Raw genomic sequence first — 20,471 nt, forward strand, 5'->3', positions numbered from 1 at the left:
CAAACCAGACCTGCTACCACTGTTTATATTCAATTTAAAGCACTCGAGCCTTGTTCCTTCAGAACTAGCGATCCCACACTAAACACAGTGGAGCCGGGTCACTAGGTAGCACGCTCACTCTTTTTTAAGAGATCATAATTCCATAACGAGATTTCATGGCTCACAGTAGAGTGTGACGCTGCTTCTAAATTAAATATTTAATCAAGCATTAAGCGTGCTCTGCAGACAACTCCACAGCCACCTGCGTTATTGCTCTCCCCCCAGCCATTCATTTTTCAGAAGGGAAACTGCTTCCCCTCCGCGCTCGAGATCCAACATAAATCTCCGCATCCCTTCTACTATCACATGAATATTTGATCACGAAGATGGCTTCCAGAAAATGAGACAGAGGGAACATCAGCTCCAGCCTATTTTAGGCTACGCTCTACCACACAGATTTATATTTACCCGGATTGCCACATATAAGCACAAAATCTGCATGCCCAAACCACGCCGTGGCATCCAGAGATGACTGCGCCGCGCACATCGCTGCTGGGACAGAAGGGTTTGGGTGGTTTCCCTTTGACCTCAGACGTCTACAGCAGCCTGGAAACTCACTGCATCTGTGCCACTCTGCGAAACCACAGGGATGTTCCCAGAACCGGCAAAAAACGCTTGTGCGACCCACGCCGAGCTGAGCCACTGCGGCATTTTCCATTTGCTGTCTGTGAGCAGCGGCTCTGCTCCTGCCAGCTCCCAGGCACCTTCCCTGCTTCCCAAACTGGGAGGCTAGAGCGATACAGGACGTGTCACGTTCTGCACGGTCCTAGGATCCGGATCCAAAAATACCTGGAGGGGTTTGGTGGGGATCTGGGCAGCGCCGACTCTCCAGCAGCAGCCGAGCTCCGTTATCTCCCCTGCCAAACGTGCGCCACAGCCTTGAGCCCGTAATCTGCCCCGGCACCCTCTGCCCCCACCCAGCCAGAGCAAATAAAACTCCCTTCTGCTTTACAGGCAAGCTGAGAACATGCACGAAGTCGCAGTTATGTCAACAGCAGATTGTGGGTGTTTTACAGCTGGCCCTGTCCACCTGCTGCTCCACTTGCTGGGAACGGGGCAAGGAGGAAAAAGCTGAAAGAGGGGAGATTGAGATGAGATCTTAGCAAGAAATGTTTTCTTGTGAGGGTGGGGAGGCCCTGGCCCAGGCTCCGAGGGGCAGCAAGTCATGCTTGTAAAGCAAAACCTGGAGGATGGAACCAAATCAAATATTCACGAACTAAAATATATTCACAAATATTCACAAACTGAGAGCTGGGGGTGTTTAGCCTGGAGAAGAGCAGGCTGAGGGGAGACCTCATTGCTCTCTACAACTACCTGAAAGGAGGTTGTGGAGAGGAGGGAGCTGGGCTCTTCTCCCAAGTGACAGGGGACAGGACGAGAGGGAATGGCCTCAAGCTCCACCAGGGGAGGGTCAGGCTGGACATTAGGAAAAAATTTTTCACGGAAAGCGTCATTGGTCCCTGTCCGAGGCTGCCCAGGGAGGGGGTTGAGTCCCCTTCCCTGGAGGGGTTTAAGGGACAGGTGGACGAGGTGCTGAGGGACATGGGTTAGTGATTGATGGGAATGGTTGGACTTGATGATCCAGTGGGTCTCTTCCAACCTGGTGATTCTATGATTCTAAAATAACCTGCTTCTAGCTCGCCATTAAAAATGGCAAAAACCAGCTGCTTGGAGAGCCCCAGCTTCAGTGGTTTTGTGTAGTTTCTGCAGCTTCTTCAAAGAACCCAGAGACAGAAGCAAGGGAGTCAGTGGAGCATCAAACGCTGCTCGTTCCAGTACTGAAAAGTGTAGCATATGCAAACCGGCCGTTATCTAGGAATTATTTTTAGCCTAAACAGAAGGTTTCTCAAGCCACCAAATCAGCATGGTAACTGCTTTGAGGGAGCCCTAATTTTGGTGCAGAGTATGACAACAGTAACCATGGGCACTTAAAAATAGCGCAGTACAGATGTGACTTCTGTTTTCTTCTTTCAAGTAACATTCATCTGTGTACAGCTTGCTCCGAACGGCAACTGCACCTCCCTCTATTAATATGGCACAAGTTCATCCCAAGAAACGCAGAAACGTCATATTTTCCGATCAAGCTGAGTTAGGCCTACCAGCCGTATTGCAGAGCTGCCTGGACACCCATATGTTTGGCACCTGAAGGTTTTTTCCCCGCAGGTCAGTTCTTTCCCTGCTCCCCTTCTGCCCCCAGAAAGCACCTGCAAATCCGAGCCAGTCTAAGCTCTGATTCTGCACGTGCTTTTACCGAAACAGAAGCATCTTCAGCCCTTCCTATACAGTTACGCCTTCCAACTGCCGCCGTTTGGTACTCAAGCTCTTAAATTCTAACTTTCGCGCGCTGAAACAAGCCAAATGCTCGGGATTCCATATAAGCTTACAAAACCATCACAGAAAACGCAGTTCATTATGTAAAATTAACGGAGACGCTGCTGCTCTTGGGGAATATCCAGACAGCCCCACCTCAGCGGCTCAAGGTAGATAACTCTACCAATCACAACTTCATTGCTGCTATCAGAATCTGATCCCTGCGCTGATTATTGCCCTGAAAACGTCATTAAGCAGACTTAAAAGAAACGCATCCCAAGGCAAGGATCATTTACAGTCCACAGGTTATTAAAACTGGCGTGAGATTCAATCCAGACCAGGGTCCACGCAGGAGCGTTTGTGCCCCGTTGCTGAAGGAGCCGGTTTATTTTGGGTAAGAACACCCCCATCCTCCTTCCAGCACGTGCGACCGCGCTGCACCTCGCTGACCCCGCGGGTTATTCCTGGCCAGCACCCTCTGCGGTTAATCACAGCATTACGGTGTTTGCTGTGCATCAGAAGCCGGGAGTATCCTTGACGCGTGCATTAAACGAACGCTGGGAACAGGTGAAGAGTGACCCGGACGCAGGAATTCAAAGGCTTCACAAATAATGAGACCCAACAGGTCAGGAGGCTTCCAAGAGTTAACCTGAGGAAGCAGCAGTTGGGTTTGAACTCTCATTTTACGTCCTGCCTCCCCCAGGCACCAAGTATTCTGAGTTTTAACTTCTTGAGAGGGGATGCTGGCAGAGAAAAGCTGCACTGTTGAAACCTCCTATCACCGGCCACTGCGTTAAAGTCACATCTACGTGCGTACAAAACCCACCACCCTCAAAAGCTCCTGGGAAACCTCCATAGCAACATTTATTAGGAAGCAAAAGAAGAATCCACCAAATCCTGGAATTAAGGTACAGGGGAAGAAAGCGTATTTAAAAAATAAATAGCTAAACAAAAACATTTTCATGTCATCGCCTGACTTTAAGAACTCATTAAATCAATGGAATTATGCCCCCGATCCAACCGATCGGAGACAATTTCTCCACGCAGGGCCCGATCCTGACACAGAGCAGCCCCACACAGATGGATCTGCAGCTGCGCGCCCCTCCTCAGCCCCACCAAGACAATAACAGCAGGACAAAGAGCCCTTTCTGTCTGCCCCAACTGACCGGGACCGCGCTTTCTTCAAAGCTCTACCTTTGCCCTTTACCCGACAGCACCATTAATTAAGCAGCCGAAGACAAGGCGAGCGGAGGTCAGCGTCGCGCTGCCAGCATCCTCCTCCGCTGCTTGCTTGGCGCTGGCCGCGACGCTTCCCTCTTCACACGGCAGCAATCGCGCTGCTCCCGTTCAATCCTGACTGCAATTACAGGGAACCGGCAGCTCTGCCACCGAAAACTCTTCTCAGGAAGTGAAGAGCTCGTATATAATTATTAATATGCTATATATTTATCTTTAATTTTTATAAGGAACTGGATAATTTTAAAAGAAATCTATTTTTTTATAAGGAACTCCATTATTTTAAAATATTTTCCATATTTTTAAGGAATTGCATCATTTTAAACCAAGCATTCTTTAAATTTCTAAGGAACTCCACTGTTTGAAAACTGGTTTCCTCTTGGTTAACCCGAAAATGCTCAGGTCCTTCTCAGATCCATTTAAAACCCCCACCAAGGTGAGAGCAGCAGCTACAGAGCAGTTTAAGCTGTTCCGATTCAGTTCGCTCGGTTCCCTTCCAGGCCAGAGATGAAGTCAGAGCAGAGGCTTTTCTAGAACTTCAGCAGCCTTACAGGAAAAGTTTGGTGCGGATCCTCTCCACAAAGGGGAAGGAGAGCGCTCACAGCCTTTTTAGCTGCTTTATTACAGCCGTTTGCTCCCCTCATACCGACAACTCGCCCCTCCTCACCACTTCTCCTCCTCACTTGTCTCTCATTTGGCCAACCCTCAGTTGCAGATTTTTATCTAGGCTTTCATGCTGAGCTCTCTGGGAAGTTTAATTGTAAACAAAATAAAAAGCCTGGAAATTGCTCCTTTCTTTATTTCTCAGGACAAAAAGGTTTGTATTTTCCTTCTTAACTTTCAATAACAATCATGTCTTTCCTGCTAGTAACCACAGACCCGGTGAGACTCAGGGTAGAACATGGGCAAGGAGGAACAGGCTGGACTTCAACGTCTGCTGAATCTGAGCCTTTTTAAAACCGTTATTGTGCCACCACAAACAAAAAAATCAATTATTTGCAGTCCGGATTCTTGAAAAAATACTCCCCTTCTTCATGCAGAGCACCGGAGTGAAACATCCCCCTTTTTCTGCATAAAATGTGTATAAATGATGTTTCCAAAGGTTAGTACAGAGACTATCAAAATCACTATCAATTAAATCCCAGCCTTGTCAGTAACCGGCATGACCAAGGGTTCCAAGCATCTATAAATACCCTGGAGTTCACTCAGCAGAACAGAGGTTAAAAAAATAAAACTCCTAAACGTGGAATCTCTCTGGTGCGCACAGGAGCTGCACAGTCGTTTAGGGGTGCACATTACTACTCCCAGCACACCCGCAGCAGACCCTGCTGTAAGCAACCTGCACGCCTCAAGTCTTGCTCCTAGTTTTCCAGGCCTGGCGTGGCGCTTCCTCAGGACACCGGCGAGGTTTCCGTGGATTCCTGTATCCCCCCCAGCACGGCCATCAGCGAACTTTCCGCTTCCTCATCCTGCATGGCCTTATAAAAGTGAACTGTCTCACCAGCAGCACTTTCACATCGCTATGGATTCAGCATGGTTAGGAAACAAAGAAGAGGGGGCGGGGAGGGAAGGGAAGCTTTTACAGAGGGATAATCGATGTGATCCATGAGCAAACTCTCTTTCCTGGACCACATCTGAGCTTCACAACTCTCAGAAACCAGAGCGTCGCTCTTTGGGCTGGAACAGAACAGACGCACAGAACAAACACCTCACTTGGATTAATCCTCTAAGCCAGTAAAGAACTTTCCAAGGCAACCCACACACAAACTTACCCCTTGGCTTCCTTGAAACTGGATTACGGGCTTCGATGTCACAGCATCCTGCGAAAACAAGTGGAAAAAAGAAAACAGATTACCTTTGAGAAACGTAAATCTCCAATATTCTCTGCCAAAAAATCCTCAGCTTGAGTTACCACCTATGCTTTTATTTTTCTTCAGGAATATGGTTTAGGGAAACATACAGAATTCCAGGAGAGAAAATAAAATACCTCTTGAAACAGTGATTTCCACCTAGAAAAGGGATAAAGCTGTAATATCACCAGTGGCTAAACAGCATCACGAGTGAAAGCCATTAACCCTCACTTCAGAGAGGAAATCTGAGCTGATACCCAGTTGGACCCACTGGGTTCCTTCCAACCCCACATCCCGGGCGGGCATGGCACCACTCAACTGTGTGTTTCCTGCACTTCTGGGAGTTTGGAGTTAAACAGGGGATACTGGAGGGGAAAACTTATTGCAGTCCTAGGCCTGGGCACATGCTAAGAACATTTTTTCCAACAGAGAGCTTGGCAATTTGCTGGGAAAGCAAGCTGCAGCTCCATTGCAAAACACCGCTGCTACCCTGCCCATTCCAGCCCTCGGCCTCTTCCTCCGTCCTCTCTCGATGACATCCCAGAAGCCGTTGCACTCTGCTAAAAACCCCTGAAAGCTGCTCGAGACAGAAACACCATGAATTCCAGCCTTTCTGCACCGTAAAGATGTTTTTCCATCACTGAGGCTTTGGAATTCAAGCTCCTACAATACAGGGAAAGGTTTCAATGCAGGGAAAGCAGTAACGTAAGCAATCCGAGCCAAACTCACTTAAAGTAAGGTTTTTAGTTCTTTGATTTCAGGGGCAACGTTGCTGTATTGGGTTTGTTTCCTAAGCCCCAGAAACCACTCCCAGACACCCCCCTCCAGCCTGGGAGCTGCACTCTGGGGTGGGAACACACAGTGGGTGGGATCCCATCTGAAGCCTTTCCGAAGGAACCGGAGGGTTTACAGACAGGTTGGAATGTCATTTAGAAGAGAACATCTACGGGAGACACATTTTCACAGGCAAAAAGCCAGTAAGGGTTTAGGAGCCCAAGCCCAAATGGAGCATTTGGACTGTCCTGTTTGTGCCCTAGTGCCCGCAGCTCCCGGCACGACAAGGAATTCCCCAGAATCCCAGAAACAGACGTTTACAGTGAGCAGCGGAGGAGTTAACAGCCCGAAAGCTCATTAAATTTATCATCTCTCGTAAAACCTTTCCAAACGCTTTCAGCCCAGGAGTGAAGGATCTCGGCCACAACACGCTGACATTAACAATCAAAAACTCCCTAGCAAGAAACCATCCTCCAAGCAGAGCTGGATAAGCTCAGAGCGAGCCACGGCTCCCGACCCTTTGAGAGCCCGTCGAATGTGATTTAACAGATTCTCATCCCGCCCTGGTCGTTACGAGATATTTAGGATGGTGAGCAAAGCGAGAACATGCCTGAAGCCGGCGGTGCTCACCCTGTGCCGTACAGTGAGTTTTACAGACCCAAACCAACCTTGGAGAGAAACAATAAACAACATGTAGCTCTCCGTACAGAGATCGACGAATTCTTTGAGTGCCACGACACCGCATACCAGAGCGCGCAGCTCACGGACGGGCCGGCCAGCTCTGCGCTCACGCTCTCAGCATGTCCTGCGCGAGGTGCCCAGAAATCCACACGGACAGACTCGAGCAAACAGGCATCTCAAACATTGAAAAAATCTGGGCTGAAAAACACGGGAACGTGGATCGCGTCCGGCTGGTCGGGGATCAGGGAGCTCTGCTGTTCATTTGGGAACACACAAAGGTGATAGGGAGTGGATGCCGAACAGCGAGGCTGAAACAACGCGGAAGCCCTGCTACACACATCGGGACAAGCTTTAATTACAGGATTTATTAATTGTCTGATCTCCATACACAACGGCTTGAAGTTAAACGCATCATCTCAACTTCAAAACGAGCATTCGTGCAGGTGAAAAGGCAAACTCCACCTTTGTTTCCTTGACCCCCAAGTACAGGATTTCCAGGCTTTGCCTCAGGGATGCCAAGTTCTGGGATTTGCCATGTAGGAATATCAGAGTATGTCCCTGCCACGATCCACAGAGGGATCGCAGGGAAAAGCCAGACACTGGAGGCTCGCTGCACTGTCTGAGCTCCCCTCCCAGTGAGACATGGGGAAGGCTCCAAGGCTTCCCAGTAACACCCCTGTTCCTTGACAGGCATCATCTCTCTTCCGATCATAAAATCATAGGATAGTTTGGGTTGGAAGGGACCTTAAAGACCTTCCAGTTCCAGCCCAACATCATTTGTGAACACTCAGGGAAGAGCACCACACGTGCAGACCCTAACCTAATTCGGGATCTGAACTGAAGTATGTTTATTAGATGAAGTCAAATTCCTGCACGGACATCTTCACTCAGAATCAGAAAACAGATGAATTAAGCTGAACCAAATCAAAACTGTATTTCAATTTGCATTGTCAGTTCATTGGGATTAACTTTTCTGAGTGTTCTTTTATGGACAAACTCCAATTTCCAAAAGTTCTTGCTACCATTTCCAAAATTCCTTTGTCATTTTCTAGAGCCATCACATTCTTCCTGCGTGATGCCACAACGGGGACCTTCCCATGTTACAGTCTCCTAGAGACACTGTCCCATCCACCTTTAGTGGAACAAGGTCCTTCCCTCTTTCCTTCTCATTAAACCCTTCCCCTCCTGAGCCCTAGAACGGGACTGTGAAACTGCTGTGGGTGCAACGCTTGCCTTCTCCTGTGTCCCCTGGCTCACAGGGGTCAAGAAATCAGCAGTAAATCAGGGATGCAGCCAAACCCTCACCTTGGTGTTCAGTGAGGAGAAGGAGCCTGTCCAGATTCTGGCATTACATCTCCTCACTATATTTCAAAAGGCTGCTGGAAGCTGATGGGATCAAGACAAAAATCTAAGCAAAAAGACAACCATTCCAGTGTTTTAAACCAGGTCTGCTGCTGCTCCTGGGTTCCAGATGTGCACCTCCATGGGAACTGCACTCACCCCTAACAGGGACAGCACTGGTGAAGAGATCTAGGCTTGAACAAGCCCAACTGCTCGGACATGTGGGACCAGCAAACAAGCGGCTGCCAGGCAAGAACAATGAGTTTCTAAGCCAGGAGCAAGCAGAGCTCCTTTAAACACACCTCAGACGTGAATTACGCATCTCCCCACTTGTTGTTCTTTTAGAAGGCTTCCTGAGGACTGAGAGGTTGCCAAAGCACAGCTACGTTCTCACTGTTTGCAAACTTCTGCAGTGGAGCATCAAGAAAACACATTGAGCTTCCTACCATCGCACCATATAAGAAAATGAACCATTACCGTAAGAGAAAATGAGCTGTTTTAACGAACCAGGAAGTCCTCCTCACCTCAAAGCTCTACAGCAATCACTTCCAAAGGAACACCCAAACTGCAAACGCGTGGCTGTACTTCTCCCCGATCTCCTCAAAGCTCCAGCATCAGCCAATCCACCCAACTCAGCACCAGATCCCCAAAGGAGCCTGAACAGACCCAGTTACAGTGGGTGACAACCCAGTGTTTGACTCCATAAAAATTCCCTTCTTTGCCATCTGGAAAGAGCATTTCCATCTTCCCTGCCCAGCTCACTGCCTTGCAGAGCTCCTGCTGTATTCTTGGGGCACAGTGCAGAAAAAGCCACAAGCCTCCAAACACAAATTCTCTGCTCCGGGATGCCAGCAGGAATCAGACCCCACATTCCCAAGTGCTGTTTGCCAGATGGGCCCCCAGAAGCTGTGAGGTTATTGCAGAAGTCACGGGATTAAACCAAAAAACCAAACACTCATCCCCAAAGCTCCCACAAAACATTTGTCTTCTATTAGCGGGGTTTTGAGCTCATCTTCATCCTCCGGCCTCCCCGGGATAGAGGAGAGCTAGGAGCCCACAGACGCGATGTACGTACAGCTCCTTGCACTGAAACACTGCAGATGTGGCACATGGAAGCTTGAGTAAAGAGGAGGAGGAACAAGAAAGTATCCATAAAACACACAAAAATGGAATGTCAAACCAATCACGTACATTATCAGGTAGGATCAGAGCCTGCATAGGGTTTCAAAAGCATTTAGTGGGAAAGCTGGATGGGATATTCTGACAAAGGACCAGAAGGGGCACTTGAAATCCTGAGCTGGAAACTTCCCGTTTCTTCAGGGAAACAAAGATAATTGGAGAATACGTTGGTTTGAGAACATTTGCTGGGATGGATTTACTGGAATTCATGCTGGAGGCAAAGTTACACGGAAAATATTTGCCTATTCTCGGTGCCGGTGTGTTTGTCTGGTCTCTTGAGTGTGAGCAGTCACAAACGCTGAGCAAACAGTGCAAATGAAAGCTTCCCCATGTTTATGCTGGAGAAAGAGAATTGTTTTCTGAATTGAAAGCTTCTTGCAAACATTTAAAATCAGGAGCAAGACTTTCAATAAATGTACAGGGAAACAATACAATCATTGCAGCACCAGGGCTAGCATTAATGGACATTTGGAGTGGCACACGCAATCCAGCAAGGAAAAGCCTCCACGCCTCAGAAGCCAGGTAGAAATATGAGAAGAAAAAGAAATCCCTTAAAATTCATTAATTTCTGACTCGCTAATACCCCAAACTCATCAGAGTTCCTCTAATTCCTTGGTTACGACTGCTTTACGTTTCTTTTGCACGGGCAGCGTGCACCAAATATCAGCACGATCCATTCCTTCCTCTGGCTTCTCAGAATAACTGGGCAAAGGAGGGGAAAAAGGGTCAGCTTTCAGTCCTGGAGGAGACGTGGCTCGAGCAGATCCAGATGCTGAAGAAAAGCTGCCTTGCAGACCTGAAGAGAACTCAACCATTTAGATCTCCACTTATATTTTCATTTTAAACACAGTACACAGATTTTGATAAGTAAAACAGAGACCAAACCCAAAGCAAACATAGAACCACAGAACCATGGAATGGTTTGGGTTGGAAGGGATCTGAAAAGCCCATATGATCCCACCCCCTGCCATGGGCAGGGACACCTCCCACTGGATCAGGGGCTCCAAGCCCCATCCAACCTGGCCTCGAACACCTCCAGGGATGGGGCAGCCACCCCTGCTCTGGGCAACCTGGGCCAGGGCCTCCCCACCCTCATCGTGAAGAATTTCTTCCTGATGTCTAATCGAAACCTTCCTCTTCCAATTTAAAACCATTCCCTCTTACCCCACCCCTGCGCTCCCTGATCAAGACACCCTCCACAGCTTTCCTGGAGCCTCTCTCTGTACTGGAAGGCTGTTGATATACCAAATGTCCCGCTGTGACGCACTCACCAGAGACACCCTGGAGTCCCAAAGTTCATTAGCAGCGAGATCTATAAACCCCAGGGGAAATAAATACCTTTGAATACAGCCACAACAACTTCAAGTGACTCTGTGCAAAGTTTCCTGGCAGGCAATTACCAGACCTGGCCCCAGAGACCCACCGTGTATTTGGGAGAGAAAAACCTTCTCCCAAGACATTCCCCTTTTTCAAGGGTTATATTTACCTCCTACTAGAAACACAGCAGGAAAAAAAACCTCGTGAATCTTCTTTTTTATGTCCCATCTATTACTTACAGCAGTAAAACACTGTCTCCCTGCAATACAATTTCCACGTGCAATTCCAGGCCTCCCAACAATCTCGTTAAGGTTCCGGACGTGGAGAGGCTGTAGACAGGACTGAGTCTGCTGAGACTTGGAAATCACAGATGCTGTATAATTTCTGTTGAGCTAAACTACAAAGCCCTCCAGACCTTTTTATATATAAGGTACGGAGTTTGTGATTCAAATATGATGTTCTTAGGGAAACAGTCTTGGAAATCCCATGGAAATCCACAACTATGGAAGCCCTGGCCAAGGCTGCCAGGGAAGTTGTGGCTGCCCCACCCCTGGAGGGGTTCAAGGCCAGGTTGGATGGGGCTTGGAGCCCCTGATCCAGTGCGAGGTGCCCCTGGCCATGGCAGCAGGGTGGAATGAGACGATCTTTAAGGTCCCTTCCAACCCAAACCATTCTCTGATCACTGTGATACTAAAGCACCTACAAATCCCAGCCATCACATGGTGCAAGCAGCAATAAAATGATAAGGAGCTGTTACGTCAGCCAGAACACTAGGCTTTGCATTTTTAATTGTTAAACTGTAAAAAAACCCATTCTGGCTTCCTTGTTCATAACTGCGTCATTTTAAGCAGGCTGTTACAGCACAAACGTCACCTCCTCTGCAGTTGAACTTTCCAGCGTCAGAACCAAGAGAGCCACTAGGAGATGGAAAAGTGGTTTTATTGAAAATTTCAGCCCAAGAAAATCTTAACATTGAATGAAACTGCAGCTGCATTGCAAAACTCCATCATTCGCAGCTCCTCAGTAACAGGCAGCGTAAGATTGGAAGATTTTACGCCGCTACAACCTGAGCACCAGAGATACCGGCCCAGCGGAATACAGAAAACCACTGCCTCTGAATAAGTTTAGAGTAGAACCACAGAATCATAGAATAGTTGGAAGGGACCTCAAGGCTCACCCAGTTACAACACCCCTGCCAAGGGCAGGGACACCTCCCACTGGATCAGGGGCTCCAAGCCCCATCCAGCCTGGCCTTCAACAACTCGAGGGATGGGGCAGCCACAACTGAACTGGCAACCTCTTCCAGTGCTTCGCCACCCTCATCATGAAGAAATTCCTCCTTATGTCTAGTCTAAAACACATGGTTAAGTTAAAACAAAGCGTCTAGCCTGGCTGAAACGCTTTGTGCCTGCAAAGCAGCAGCTCGGTCCCTTCAAGGCCACGTGTATCAGTAATCAGAGAGCAATCAAACACCCCTGCCACCGCGACGTCACCCAAGGACTTCTTGCAATCCCTGTTCTTAAACGTCTACAGCAATGCAAAGGCAGTAGCGAAGTAGCTCTCTCTCAAGAACAGCAGGATGGATGCAGAACTGTTCTGTACGGACACGCGATCTGCAGCAGCTGCATGCGATGCCGCAGGGATGCGAAGGGCTCGAACAACAACGCAAACTCTTTGTGCCAACAATGGACCTGGGACTTCCAGAGGAAGCTGAGGACTCAAACCTGCTGTCTCCAGGGAAGGGCCCAGCTCTACGAGAACAGGCTAATGCGAGAGAAGAGGCATCGCCAGAGGAGAATATGGACAGGCACAGAAGAACCAAGTTCACTTTAAGAGCCCCAACACTTCTGTATAAACATCGCTTGCTTTTCAGATGGGCAGTTCCTCACTGGATCCCATCACTGCTGCTTCCAAGTTGCCCCCCATCCCTGCTTGATGTCATCTGATGGAGTGGCTGCGGCTCTCTACCAAAGCTGAAAAGCAACGCAAATCCCCACTGAAATAGGAGGCAATGTGTACTCTTGAGGTCAAAGGGTATGCGTATGGTAAGAAAGAACAGACCCAAGAAGGCTTTGTAGCACCAATTAAGCAGCTCCTAATTAACTCAGACACAGAACCTATCTTCGGCGCTGATGCAGAAGTCAGCCTCTTTTGGGAATCCAAGTTGGGAGACTCCGAGCGTATTTCCCAGTGGTACAGTGCTCCTTTTTTAATTTGGTGTTTATCTTTTGCAGGGAGCTAAGGAGCCCAACTCATTAAGTCTGTAAGGGATGCAATAACCATAAAGTCTCAACCCTTTATGCCTGATATCAGACTGCCATGAGAGCGTAAAGGAAGACCATCTGCAGTTTAACCATCACCAACTCCTACCAATCTCACTGTTCACCAGACAGGGCTGCTCAGTGAGATTTTATGGGCACTGGCCAACTCCTAGAGCACCCAAGGACCTGAGAAAGAAATGTCTTGAGGGAATCATAGAATGGTTTGGGTTGGAAAAGACCTCAAAGCTCATCCAGTCCCACCCCTGCCATGGGCAGCGACACCTCCCACTGGATCAGGGGCTCCAAGCCCCATCCAACCTGGCCTTGAACCCCTCCAGGGATGGGGCAGCCACCCCTGAACTGGGCAACCTGGGCCAGGGCCTCCCTACTCTCATTGTGACAAATTTCTTCCTAATATCTAATCTAAATCTTCCCTCACACATTTTCAAGCCATTCCCCCTTTTCCTATCCCTACACATACTCATAAAAAGTCCCTCCACAGCTTTCTTCTTCAGGTACTGGAAAGGAAAAAGCATTCCATCCCTGTGCAGCGTTCAGCGTCTTGTACAACTGCTCAAAGCACCTGGTAATCAATTAAAAATTTCAAAATATATCTAGAACAAAAGAATTATCAAAACACAAGACTTCCCCCCAATGTTTAACACAAGAACACAGGAGACCTCCTTCACTCAAAGCAAAACGCCAGTGGTTCCGATACAGCTACCGCATCACTCTGAAAAGGAAGTTGCATTTTGGTTGTTGCGCATCCTGCCTCTGTTCCTCATCACCAGAGGGTGTTCCTGACCCCCAGTGAAACAGAGCCAGCAGCCTCCAGAGCTATGTCAATGTTCCCCATCAGCGCTGAGCTCTTGATCCGGAGTGCCCCACTGAAACGCCCTTACTCTTCTCCCAGGGTCCTGTCTCGTTCTCCTCAGCCTGGAGCTTCCAGTTCCCCTTCCCCACAAGCAGAAATCAACATAACCCTGCACCAACAGTTATTTTTATTGCCATTGTTCCCCAAGGGATCGCTCTTCTGTAACTCAGACTAAAAGCAAAAGAAGGCAAAGCCGGGAAAGCGTAAAACAAGTTGAAACAACATTTCCCAAAGCACTCGTACAGAGATAATGCTGCGCTGGCAAATTCATCCCAAAAATCTAAGCCCAAACCTAGAAGTAAGTTCCACTGCTTTGTTACTCAAACAACTGGACTGGAGAAAAGTAATTTTATGTTAAATTAATGCATCCCAAAGCCACTTTATCTTTAAAGTAACGACCCTACAGTCGCTTGCTTGCACAAGAGGAACACAAAAATGGTTTAAATCAAAAAATGAAGTCAGAATTCCATTTGCTCACGTGGCCTGAGCCTGTTCCTCTCCTAGAACAGCACCTTAGCACAGACACATCTGCTAGCAGGCACCGCAGGTTAAAGATAAGGCAGAAAAAGGGAAGGTAAATATTGCCATTTCTGAAGTGCAGGCCCAGGAAAGCAAACCCTCTTCCATTTGTTTTTTGAACACGTGGATTTGCTTTGAAACACGGTTGTCAACAAGAAACACCGTCCCACAAAAAAATTCCCCGTTCTGCCTCCATGCACTGGAAACAGCGAGCAGGGTAATGATTATCAAATATTCTCTTAACGAAGAGCTCAGCAGCATGGCTTTACACGTTTGTGTTACAGGACAATTCAGAGAGACCGTAGCCTGGCAGGGATCCCATTAAGACATCCGTGCCCAGAATTCCCTGGACAATCATCCCTCGCACGCAACATCCCCTGGTTTTGTGGCAGGATTTTACTGTAGTATCAGATGATCTCGTTAAATTGAGAAAGGACTGAAAAACCCTGGCAGGAGGAAAGGGAAGCATCCCAAATTCCCAACTCTGCTAAAAGGGAGCAGCAGTCCTGCTTTTCCCTATGGGCTTTACTCAAACATTTTTATGGGCCAAGAATCATTTTAGGGTTGTAGATTTTCTCAGATTGATATTTTAAAAGCTGTGCCTCCAGCCCAAGGTACCATGAACAAAGGGTTCTGTGCTTCCTCTGGAAGAGGAGGGAGCTTTGCGGGAGATGTGGCCACCTCTCAAAGGGAACCAAAAAGCTTGGGAAATGCTGAGGAAAACAATTTCAACCATGAAAATCGCTTGGCTCGCTACCACCTCTCTGCGAATGGCACTTTTCACTATTGCCTTCCTGAAGCAATACAAGCACTACGGCTTTTGCTCTGTTTTGACAACAGAATTGGGTCTGTGAAATGCAAAGATGGAGACATTTTTGGTCTGATTGCCCAAAAAGGATGCAGCAACTCCCCAGCATTTCTATTCCTGACCCTTCCCACCCCCAACAACCTCAAATTTGAAACACGGACACAGCTAAAAACAACGATTTCAAGAAGCTTTACCAGAAAGATTTAGCTACTAAACACAAGGAAGCCTAAAGTTTGCTTCCCCTCCCTGGGGAACGGGAAGCAGAAGCCAGCTGACACGCACTCGCCAGGCGGCGGCTCCACGCTGCCGAGGGCACGGATGCACCAGACACCAGAGTAACGAAGAGATGGTCAACAAGGGAGCCGGTCCTGCAGATGAGACTTCTCTACTCCTGCTGCTCAAAGCACAACATCCACCATCAACACTCACCTACTCCTCTGGCCAATTCCATTCTCTTTAAACGCTCCTCTTATTCCAAACTGCATGTATCATTCTGTCATGCTCCTCTCCTATCATCGTATCGCCTGTCACTTGGGAGAAGAGACCAACATCCACCTCACTCCAACCTCCTTTCAGGCAGCTGTAGACACTGACAAGGTCTCCCCTCAGCCTCCTTTTCTCCAGGCTAAACAATCCCAGCTCTCTCAGCCGCTCCTCACAAGGCTTGTGCTCTAAACCCTTCCCCAGCTCCGTTCCCCTTCTCCAGATGCGCCCCAGCCCCTCAATGTCCTTCTTGTCTTGAGGGGCTCAAAACTGAGCCCAGGATTTGAGGTGCAAAGAGCAGGAGTAGTTAAACTGGTGTTTAACTACACCAGGTGATTTCACTGGATCCCGAGCCACGCAGGCTCCGACTTCAAGCACTGCTCCAATCACAGTCACGTAACAACGTTGAGCGGCTGGAGTCAGCTAAAACTCAGATAAAAATAAACATTTTAAATGACTCCCAGCATACCCGCTGCACTGTGCTCCTTGCCAACCTGTGTGTTTCCAACTACTTCATGTTTTTTAAGAGCTATGTTTCTTTCACCTATCAGGTTAAAACCCCACTCAGACAGCGAGAGGAGCGGGTGAATTACAGGCAGAAAACCAGCTGCACCCAACCCGTCAGGGAATATTCAAGGTAGAGAGAGCGTGTGGAAACAATCCATCAGCTCAGCATCTCGGGCGTTACGTGTAGCAAACAGATAATTCACCTTTCAGACCCAAACCAGGTAACGCTGCTTTTATAGCCGAGACATTCTTCTGAGCAGCTTTACCAGCTCTGTCAGGCTGCTCGTGCAGAGCAAGGCGAGACATTTAATTTGTTAAAATTAAAGCAAGCCATTAAACACAGCAATGCTGGGTTACAACTTATACAACAGGAACAGTGAAATATCAGCAGCTGACGGTTGTTTCTGACCTAGTTTTAACTGGAGAACAGTCAAAGAGCCAACAAGGCTGCGGCAAGGCCGAAGGTGCTGAAATTCCAGTACTGGAGCAGGATGAGAACAAGAGCCCTGAGACACCCAAACCACTGACCAAGCCTCGCAGAGAACACGGGACGGAGGGTTCAAGAGCTTTAGTGCCCTGTCAGTGACATGTGCAGAGAAGGGATGGGAGGGTTTGAGCAGGACAGCAATGAAGGATGAAGCAAAAGGCACTCACGGCCTCCATGCTGACCGTGGTGGTGGGAAGCCACGGCCAGGAAGAGATAATCTCAACTTCTGAAACACAGGGAGTGATTGCTCTAAAACAGCACCTGTGGGATATTTCAGTTGCTTTTCTTCTGAGAATGTGAATGTGCCGTCCAACACCTGCGCTCATTTGCCTAACAAGAGAGAAATCAAAACCCCACTACGTAAGTGAACCGCAAGCACCCAGGACTGCCCGAAGATTCTGGGAAGCTGGGCCAGGAAGGGGCCATCCCATCCCAGGCAGCAGTCCACGTCTCCCTCCTGATCCAGAGTCGAATGTATTCCTGTCAGACAGGAACGCGCTGGCTTTAAGCCTCATTAAGAGCCAGCACGCTGCTGGCCCGAGATGTCAGATATTTAAATGACCTTTGTACCCAGAACAGCGTTACCAGGCTGCTAAGGACAGGGGGTAAAAAGCTGGTTTCCACGATCAGGAGAGGTACATTCTGGCTGTTTGCATTTATTTCAGTTCAAAAAAATCTCACCTGTCAGTAAACCAAGCCATAAAACAGGGAGCAATTCCCCCTGAAGGGCAGCTGTGACGGCATCGGCGCTGTTAGCCCTTCCTAACGCCGTACTTATCGCACCAGGTAAACAGGAGCAACTATCAGTTAATGAACAACACAACCCCGAGGCTGAATTCTAAACAGAGTTTTCTCCGCTGCAGTCTTTTAATGCAAATACGGGGATTCTAACTCCCTGGATTTGCTTACGAAAGCCTCGTTTATTTTAGGCCACAGGAACACACCGGGGTGATTCACTTGCCTGTGTGCTCAGAGATGGCTTAAGCTGCTGAAATATCACTGCGATCCTTATCTTTCGGACAGCCTTACTATTTTTCTGGCAAGAGAAAAATATAAAAAGGTAATTTAGAGATCGGATTGACTAACTCGTTCAGCCATCCTGGAGGAAATCTCAGACCTAACACGGTGCTGAGCCCAGGAGAACAAGCCTGGACCAGTTTTCCCCTGGTGCCCAGCTATATCCTACCGACACTCAAAGGGAAGCGTAATTACTAGGCTGCCAAAGTTCCACTTCAGATGATCTTCCGACGTTCCTCATGGAGTCGGAGCCAGCCCTCCTGGAAGAGGCTACGACAAAACCCATCAGAGCCGGGAACCTAAAGGAATCCCAGAGAAATCTGACCACCCCACAAGCCGTATCAACCTCAAAAGCTAAAGCACAGTGCTCAGACGCAGCTTCCTTTGGCTTTCAGGCAGAGCTGCTGTGACGCTGAGCGGGACTCTGGGAACACAACCCAACGGAAGCTTGGCACCCAACAGGAACGTTGCTGAAATCTCATACCATCTTCAGGGGAAGTTGGCTATAAAGTGATCACTAAATACTGTTTTTTTCCATCACTGCCTGCAAAAAAACTAGCTCAAAGCACCGAGCGAGACAACCCCACTGGATTTTCTATCGTGTTATACCCTCCGTGTGTTCCATACCCTCCACCTCACAGCCACAGCCTCCTCGCACACACCAGCTTCCAGGGGTGCTTTCTCCGACAGAGAAGCGAGGGCAGCTGCCCGATGAAGCCACTGCTGAGTTCAAGGAGGTGCTGCCTCTCCTTCGCGAGCAGCACAGAACTCACACTGTTTCAGCGGCCTCTTTATTTGCACTGCCAGGTTGGCTGGTAACAAACCTGCTCCAAAAATAAAGCGACAAACAGTCAAAGAAAGAACGCACTCTTCTAAACTGGCAAAAATCGACCTCCAGGAAAAAAAAAGCCAAGTCAGATGTTTCTCTGCTCCCCACAAGGACACCTGTGGAAGTTCAGGTTACAGCAAATTCCAAAAATGAACACAAAATATTCCAGATAAGAGCAGTAAAAACACACCACCCCTGCCAGCTAAACAAGGCTTGACCGCAGTACTGCAAAGGCTCCCCAGGTCCGAGCCCAAAGGCCCCCAGAGATTTGGTACCTGAAGACAGAGCATCTCTCTTGCCCAGCGGAGTGAGTCGAGCCGGTTCAGCTCATTCGCACATGCAAAAGAGGTGGTGTGGCCACTGAGCCGGCGCTGAATTGTCTGACCAGAATTTTGGGGCTAAATATAACAATCCACCAGAGTTCTCGGTAGCTGAAACATTTTGCTTTCTTAACTTGAGCCCATCGAGGTCGGAATAAAATGTGTTTCTTGCTGCTGTCAGCATCCATAAATTCACTCTTAATGACAAGTAAAAGGCCTTTATATTGAGTTAAATGGCCTTAATTGTACGAGAGCTAAAATTCCCAGCGAGATGCAGGCGGCACACCTACGTGAGATACAGCTCCAGTGCAAACCACTGCAGGGATTCAGTGGGAAGGCCATGGAAACTATCCTGATACTAGAATATTAAACCTTCTAGGTAATACATCTCGTTCTTTCCTCCATGTTAAGGAACCCAAAAGGAAAGCATTCTAGATTTTAACGCAGTCATCGCTACTGGACCATTTGAACACAGTAAGAACAAAGTCCTTCAACCATTCATCAACAATTTCCAAATCACGCCTCTAGAAACATGTTTGCCGTCGGTTTTAATCGCCATTAAGTCCCACGTCAACCAAACAGATCTGAGATATCACAGTTACCTTCAGAAAGGTTACGTATGTTTTACTTTATCCTGTGTCCATTACCACCTCCCCCTTCCCATTTCCACTTTTGTAACGAATAAACAAAGAGCCACTTCCTCAGCAAAGCCGTGTGTTTCGGGGCTGCTCCTGGAGTCTCAGCTGGGAGAACTGGTTCACTACAACCCACTGGCTCAGCTGCATTGCTCCTCTTTAGGAAACCACCCTCGATTTCTGGGATAAAGACCAGGATTGGTGGCCATCCATGACATCAGCCAGACCACCTCTGAGGCACACGGGACCCAGGAGCTTTCAGAAACTGCTCCATTCTCACCCCTTCAGTGGCATTACTGAACACGGACCCTGTTACAGCAGGAAAAATCAAACAGGAGAAGTATCAGCTCCTTCCCTCCCTGACTGCGAAGAGAACACAGGTAATTAAAGGCTCCTTTTATTACTGAGTACCTACTGGGAGAGAAGGAAGCGGGGCTTGTGCACAGGCCCACCCCGATCCCAGCAGCACACAGCTGCACTGGGAAGCGCGCAGACGGACAGCAGCGAGCGAGGCCGCTGTCGCAGGCACCACTGAAAGCACTTTTCAAGAGAAATTGGTCGGCAGCGCTCCTACGCACTTCTTAAGGGCCTATTTATGGGAGCAGAAGTTGTGCTTAGTTCTGCGAGAAGCAGCAGCAGAGGTCACGATTCCATCTTTGCCAGCTCTGATGGCCGAACACCCCCGGAGGCACAATCTGTGTTTTCAAATTCCTATTTTATCAATGTAGGAACTATCGTCTCCGAGCAAAGTCCTGCTTGGTCCAGTCTGCCGCCAGCACCCGCATCAGGAGCGAAGACGCCCCGTGACAGCAGCCTGTTTCACTCTGACCTGCCTCAACCTCTTCCCGGCTCCACTCATTTTACTGCAGTTTCATCCTGAATCATGAGTTCACGCCTTCGTTTTGGGACAGCGTGCTAAAGCCCCACAACTCAGGGAGTTAATGAGCTGCTGCGACCTAATCGGGCCTGCCGCACCACACCTCCGGCGAGTGCCAGACGCACAA

The 20,471-nt window shown here is 48.5% G+C and overlaps 1 protein-coding gene across 1 annotated transcript in view; it reads right to left on the bottom strand.

Annotated features, from left to right (window-relative positions):
* Positions 1-20,471, bottom strand: part of ELL (elongation factor for RNA polymerase II) — a 56,438-nt gene that overhangs the window by 25,958 nt on the left and 10,009 nt on the right. The window contains exon 2 of the mRNA XM_069878258.1: positions 5,358-5,405. Within this exon, the coding sequence (XP_069734359.1) occupies positions 5,358-5,405 (48 nt within the window). The remainder of the gene's footprint in view (positions 1-5,357; positions 5,406-20,471) is intronic.

Source organism: Phaenicophaeus curvirostris, chromosome 28 (genome assembly GCF_032191515.1).
Source record: "Phaenicophaeus curvirostris isolate KB17595 chromosome 28, BPBGC_Pcur_1.0, whole genome shotgun sequence".
NCBI lineage: Eukaryota > Metazoa > Chordata > Aves > Cuculiformes > Cuculidae > Phaenicophaeus > Phaenicophaeus curvirostris.